The sequence below is a fragment of the Acanthisitta chloris genome, unplaced genomic scaffold (genome assembly GCF_000695815.1).
Source record: "Acanthisitta chloris isolate BGI_N310 unplaced genomic scaffold, ASM69581v1 scaffold1132, whole genome shotgun sequence".
Taxonomy (NCBI): Eukaryota; Metazoa; Chordata; class Aves; order Passeriformes; family Acanthisittidae; genus Acanthisitta; species Acanthisitta chloris.
This window is the reverse complement of record NW_008659705.1, coordinates 1,262-8,005: the sequence shown is the minus strand read 5'-3', so window position 1 is coordinate 8,005 and position 6,744 is coordinate 1,262. Positions and strand designations below refer to the sequence as shown.

General features: G+C 53.0%; 1 protein-coding gene across 1 annotated transcript in view; it reads right to left on the bottom strand.

The window, feature by feature from the left end:
* EDA (ectodysplasin A) overlaps window positions 1-6,565 on the bottom strand; it is a gene marked incomplete at its 5' end in the record, with an annotated part of 21,039 nt that extends 14,474 nt beyond the window's left edge. Inside the window, one exon of the mRNA XM_009069486.1 lies at window positions 6,460-6,565. Coding sequence (XP_009067734.1) covers window positions 6,460-6,565 — 106 coding nt within the window. The remainder of the gene's footprint in view (window positions 1-6,459) is intronic.
* Between the last annotated feature and the right edge of the window lie 179 nt (window positions 6,566-6,744).

The window sequence follows — 6,744 nt, the reverse complement described above, 5'->3', positions numbered from 1 at the left end:
CCCTGGCAGGACACACATCCCACACCTCTCTCCAGCCCTGGCAGGAGTTGCAGAGAGCCAGGAGGTCACCCCTGAGCCTCTTCTCCAGGCTGACCAAGCCCAACTCCATGGGTTCAAATTGAGATGCTCCAAGGCAGCTCTCCCTGAACCAGTGACCCCTCCCTGACCTTCACCTAACATCATCTCCCTCTTGCAGTAGTGCCCTGAGTCCCACCTGAGGCACCTCCCAGCCTGCAGCTCCACCTGACACAGCAGAACACCAGCCCTAAACATCAGGAGCTTTTCCTCAGTAGCATAACTCACACATCCCAGAGTTCCAGGCTGTCAGACACAACTCGGAGCCGTTTCAGAGCTGCCATTTGTGCCACCCCACCCTGTGCCCAATGCAGCTGCCCACAGCCAGTCTCCTCCAGCCTGGGAGATCAAGGGGAGTTTGCAGCTCATTTCAGCCTCTTCTGAGGCACTCCCTTGGCTACAGCCACTTTAGGAGGCAATCCTTCATCTCTTTGATGGACTTGTCACATGTCTCCAGGGGAAGTGACCTGCACTGAGGTCACTGCTGGGGCTGCTTGGCCAGAGGGGCTGAGCTTGAGCTTGAGTCCTAGGGCTCAGAATCATTGCTCTTGTGGGGGGTCAGGGATGAGAATGGCCTTGTGCTGCCCCACACTGCTGCTCTCCTCACATTCCACCAAAGGACAAGCCTTCATCCATGTGTCATCCAGATGAGCAGCTGCTGCTCCAGGAGCTGCATGGCTCGGTCTCCTGCTCCCTCCCTATCCCTCTGATCCCATACACCAGACCCCCGTTCAAGCTCATGGGGCTGAAAACCACCAGAGAGAAGTCACAGCTCAGCCCTGCCCCAGCCCTCGAGCCCCTGGAGCGACATGAGATGCCTCAGAGCCACAATCTCTCATATCTCAGGCAGCTTCAGACAACACAAGATCTCAGCATGCAACAGGTTTTTCTTTGCTGTTGGGAAAGTTTTTTTGTCTCCTGCCAATACTCAGAGATTTTTGCTTGGTTTGACAAAACCCAGAACTCCTCAGGGAATAACTTGGTCAAGCTCCTAAGGGAAGCTAAACCCAAAGACACAGAGGCAATGCCAACAGCTTCAGAAGGTTGTGATGTAGTTTACCCTGATCTTTAACCATATTTCAGGGGTTGCTGCAGTTCAAGATGATCAGAACTGAAGTGTGAGCAAGAGGCAGACCTAAGGGACCACCAGTCATCAACCTGTTTCCCTCCTCCAGGTAAGGGAGCTGTGATGAGCAATCACACAGGTAGAAGGGATGGAAGGAGGAGGAGGAGGAGGAATGTTAGGTTGGAAGGGACTACAGTAGGTCATCTGGTCCCACCTCCCTGCTCAAGCAGGGCCAGCCCAGAGCAATTCTTGCCCTCATCGCCTTACAGGGATGACAGAACTCATCAGGTGCTGTTTGAAGGCAGCACTTAGAGACCCACCAGCTCTGAGCATCTCCCAAGGGCTTTTGGCACGAGGAACAACAGAGGTACAGGGTTGTAGGACCAGGCTGGAAGAGCAAATGCCCTTTAGAAGTTGTCATCTCTGCTGCTGTCACCTCTGTCATGGTACTGGTCCCATTTAGGGGGTGAGGAGTGGATCCAGTTGTCTCCTGGGGTCTACTCCACTCTGTGTTATGCCACACCCTCAACTCTGCTTCTCCAACAGCCAGGGAGGTGTCCTTACTGCAGTGGGATTTGCCATGACTTTATAGTACACAAAGCTCAACCAAGTTGATTTACCTCCTCAATCCCATCCAGATCCACTTTGGGGTGGGTGTCAAGGCACCAGGACATGCTGCTGGTACCATGAAGGCTCTAAAACCATCTCCAGTCTCTGCTGAGGAGGTGCAGCACAGCACAGTGCAAATGTGTTCCTGAGCAAAGACAAACTCCTGCTCCCAATTAACTGCAGAGCCACTGCTGCTGGCAGAGAACATTGCACTGTCTCCTCCAACCCCAACCAAGCATAAATCTCCACCCTGATCAACTCTGCTCCCACAAAATGAATCCCAGCCAAGTTCCTGGGGCTCACACCAGAACCTGTGACCATCCCAATTCCTCCTCCACCCTCTCCCTAGCTGTGGGAGGAGGATGTGATGTACCTTTTGGAATCGCCTCAACACAACACCACAACAGGGAAAATATTTCTCCTCACACCTAACCTGCAGCAGCAGGACCTGAGCAGAGGTTGCCACACGTGCCCGACGTGATCCACCTCAGCACCAGCTCCTCAGCCTAAGAGCTGTGACCAGCTGGGTTTGAAGCCTGTGCTAAGCAACTCGTGTGTGCCTGCAGAATCCTCCCTGGATGACGATTCGAGAGCTCCAAGCTAACAGGGAAAATATTTCTCCTCACACCTAACCTGCAGCAGCAGGACCTGAGCAGAGGTTGCCACACGTGCCCGACGTGATCCACCTCAGCACCAGCTCCTCAGCCTAAGAGCTGTGACCAGCTGGGTTTGAAGCCTGTGCTAAGCAACTCGTGTGTGCCTGCAGAATCCTCCCTGGATGACGATTCGAGAGCTCCAAGCTCAGCTGCAAACACTCCAACAAGGAGACAAAGGAGCCTCTCATGCTGTGGGAAAGGGATCAGCAGCTACCAGAGGAGCTCAGTGCGTGGCATGCCCAGCTCAGCTGCATACACAGCTCAGCTGCAGCCACATTCCTGCCCCTTTGCAACATCTGTTCTCCTCTCATGAGCCCTGGCTCTGTTTTGGAACAGCAGAAAGTCTCTGAGGTTGCTGGAGTTGAGTGTTTGACCCGAGGCAGAGTGAAAAGCTCTGGGTTGGGGAGTGGAATTCAGACGGAATCACCAGTCGCTTCTCATCACGTTGTGTCTGCTTAACTTGCAGCTGGGAAAGGAGCTGAGGAGCTCAGGTCAAGTTCCAGCACAGCCTGTGGGAGCACAGAGTGTCAGCTCTGCCTGAGGAGCCACCAGAACACTTTGAATCCAAGCACAAGTGCACTCAGGGAATCATCCCGGCTTTGGGCAGCTGTGCCAGGGCAGGACAGCCCTTTCCAGGAGGAATTGTTCCCAGTATCCAACCTGAACCTCCCCTGGCACAGCTTGAGGCTGTTTCCTCTTGTCCTATTTCTTGTTCCCTGAGAGACTCAAGGGGCTCCAAGGGAGCTGCAGAGGGACTTGGGACAAGGCCCTGGGGGGACAGGATACAGGGAATGGTTTCCCACTGCCAGAGGGCAGGGAGAGATGGGATATTGGGAAGGAATTCTTGGCTGTGAGGGTGGTGGGGCACTGGCACAGGTTGCCCAGAGCAGGTGTGACTGCTCCATCCCTGGGAGTGTTCTAGAACAGGCTGGATGGGGCTTGGAGCAACCTGGGATGGTGGGAGGTGTCCCTGGGTGGGACTGGATGAGCTTTAAGGTCCTTCCAACCCAGTTCAGCCTGGGATCCTATGGGATCCTTAGACGATTCTATGATTCTAAGCGTTTTAAGGCACAAGACCACACTCAGATCCCTTCCCTGATCCCACAAACCTGGGAACAACACATCCATAAGGATATACAAACAAGCTGCAGCCTCACTTTTCTCATAGCAACAACAAATCCCAACAGCAACATCCTAGGTAAGGTGTCAACATTATCCCCAGAGCTACAAACATCACCAGAATTCTTCTCTTTTCCCATCCAGGGGGAAATCCCAGAGGAATTTAGAGGGAAAACAGTGAGCACAAGGACTTTGCGCTTAGCTTTTCCTTGTGGGAGTGTCTCCCTCACTCCTGGATCCAGGAAAAGCTGTGTTTGCTGCTTCCCATCTCCATGGTTTCATGCACAATGAGGTTCTATCTCCCTCCCTCATCCATCTGTGTTTCTGGGAATGCTGAGGCTTTGGGGAATTGCACAAAGGCACTGATTGTTCTGGAGGCAGAGGGAGAACCTGCCCTTTCCATGGGAGAGGAAGCAGGAAAAGTGCCTATTGTGAGCTGGAGGTTCAAAGAGAAGAGGGAAAAAAGTCCTGGTGCATCACCAGAGCTGACAGGGAGGGAAAGGGATGGATGGGATGTGGAGCTGTGGGACTGGGGCTGCCTGGGGCGAGTCAGGAACCCCCAACCAGGCTCTGGCAGCAGCTACCTGCTGAGCCATCCTAAAAGCAGCCAAAACCTGCACTAAACCCACCCTAAAATCATGCAAAGATCACCCTGAAACCAGCCTAAAGGCCAGGCTGGCATCAGCTACCTGCCAAACCAGCCTAGAACCATCCAAACCCAACCTAAAACTAGCCTAAAATCACCCTAAACCCAACTTAAAACCACTCTAAAAGCCAGGCTGGTATCAGCTACCTACAAAACCATCTTAGGACCACCCTAAAACCACCTAAACCTGCCCTAAAAGCACCTTAAACTCATCCTAAAATCACCTTAAAACATCCTAAGACCACCAATAATCATCCTAACATCACCTAAATCCGCCCTAAAGCCACCCCAACTCAACCAAAGGAATCCCAAGCAAGAGAAGCTGTGGCTCCACATCCCTCCCTCCCAAATCTCCAGGCAGACACAGGCCCTGGCAGGAGCTCCTGCTTCCCTAGAACACCATTCCCATGTCAGCCCTTTGCAGCTGAAGCCTAAGGAGTTCTCCCTCCAGGGCTTCTCTCAGCAGCAAGAACTGCCAAAGTAGTAGGATCCGAAGAGTTGTCAGCTTAAGGCCACTGATCTGCTCAGCCTCTTCCAGCTGCCATGCTCCAACCAAAGCCTGGAGAACAACCCTTGATGTTCCTCACCAACTTAGGAAATGGCAAACAACCCAACACAAACCCAACTCCAAAGGGCAGGAAAACATCCTGTGACCCGTTCCCACCTTGTCTGCTAGCCCAGAGTACTGAGTGCCATGTCCAGTCATTCCTTGGACACCTCCAGGGGTGGTGACTCCAACACCTCCCTGGGCAGTTCCAATGCCTAACAGCCCTTTCCATGAAGGAATTCTTCTGGATATCCAACATGAACCTCCCCTGGTGCAACTTGAGGCCATTTCCTCTTGTCCTGTCCCTTGTTCTCTGAGAGCAGAGCCTGACCCCACCTGGCTGCACCTCCTGGCAGGAGTTTGAGAGAGCTGAAGGTCTTCCCTGAGCCTCTTTTTCTCCAGGCTGAGCCCCCACAGCTCCCTCAGCCTCTCCTGGTGCTCCAACCCTTTCCCCAGCTCCATTTCTGTCTCTAGACTGGATAATGGAAATGCTCTACATTTCTGAAGAGACACAACTCTGAGCATCCAGAGAACTTAAAGGAAATCTTGGGAAGGACACACATTCCCACCCAGACACAAGGATGAGGAGCGAAGTCCTCATTAGTCCCTGACTTTCGGCATCTCCTCCTCCCCTGCAGCAGCTGTGAGCACATCTGGCAGAGCAGAGGCAGCTTGAGGGATGAGGCTAATCCTCCCAACATCTGCTGGCACCATTCCACCAACAGCACTCACATCCAGTGGGAACTCCCTACTGACACAAGCAACGGGTGAAGACACTGGGACAGATTTCAGGGAGTCAGTGGAAAAGGCCTCAGATCCTGCTGGAGCCACATGAGCTCCAGAGCAACTCCAGCTCAGAGGGTGATGAACCATGCCGGGCTGGAATCCCTCAGGGAGTCTGCACCAAACACATCACACTTGGCAGCATTCCAGAGGGGAGGAATCCAGGGAGCTTCACCAAGCTTCTTCCTGAAGCAGAGCCACAGGGAAAGGCTTTTCTAGTGTGGAAGTGCAAAGGTTTCAGGGAAGATGGGAAACTCATGGAGCTCCACAGTACCAAGAGGTTCACAAGGCAGTCAGGACTTGGGCTTAGGAGGTATCCAGCCCATCCATCACTTCTTCCCCTGCTTTCCCTGTTGTCCAGACCCCTCTCCTCTCCATATAAAAGGGAATCTGTGCTCTACTGCAGTAGGGAAACGTGGAAGCTCTTCCAGGAGGCAAAGCTCATGTCCTAGTGCCGTGACAACCATGAAAAGACAGGGCTGGCAATGCAATTCCTCATACTCAGGCAGGATGCAAGGGGAATCCTGAGGGAAGGGGCTAAAGGTGAAGCTAGCTTTAGTTAATTTGGTAGTTGTTAGGTGCTCAGCAGTTCAGAGTGGGTTTGGTGAGGTGAAGATGTTACAGTTCTCCCCCTCAGTTTGCTCTACCTGAGGATTTGGGAGTTGTTCTTAGAAGAACTAAAAAGGAATCACAATGCTCTAGTACAATGCTCTCTCCCACATGTAGGACCTTGCACTTCACCTTGTTGCACTCCATGAGGTTTGCATTGCTGCACCTCTGCAGCTTGTCCAGGTCCCTCTGGCTGTCCCACCCCTTCCCTCCAGTGAGTCAAGGATGAGACTCCTAAGCAACAATAATTCACACCAAACCACTAGACCTACAGCTGGAGAAATCAGAACTCCTGGAATTGCTCATCTGGAAGGTAACCAAGCTGTGAGAGGAGCTGGGCAGGACTCACCATCAGGTCCTTCGCTGCCTTTACTCCTCTTGTTCCGCCGCACTCGTCTGCCTTCCTCACCCACGTGCAGCTTGTCCTCGGGGTGGAAGAAGTTCAGCAAGGCCAGCTGGAAGAGGAAGGACAAGTTTAAGCACCTCTGGTTGAACCCAGCTGTGAGGTTGGAGCCTGAATGCCAAGTTCTTTCCATCAGGGATGGGGTAGGATAGCCAAGGGAGTTGTGAGGTGGTTGCTAAGGGATGCTCAGGTCATCCCAAGGGGATGTGCTCCCACGCAAGTGGTCTGAGA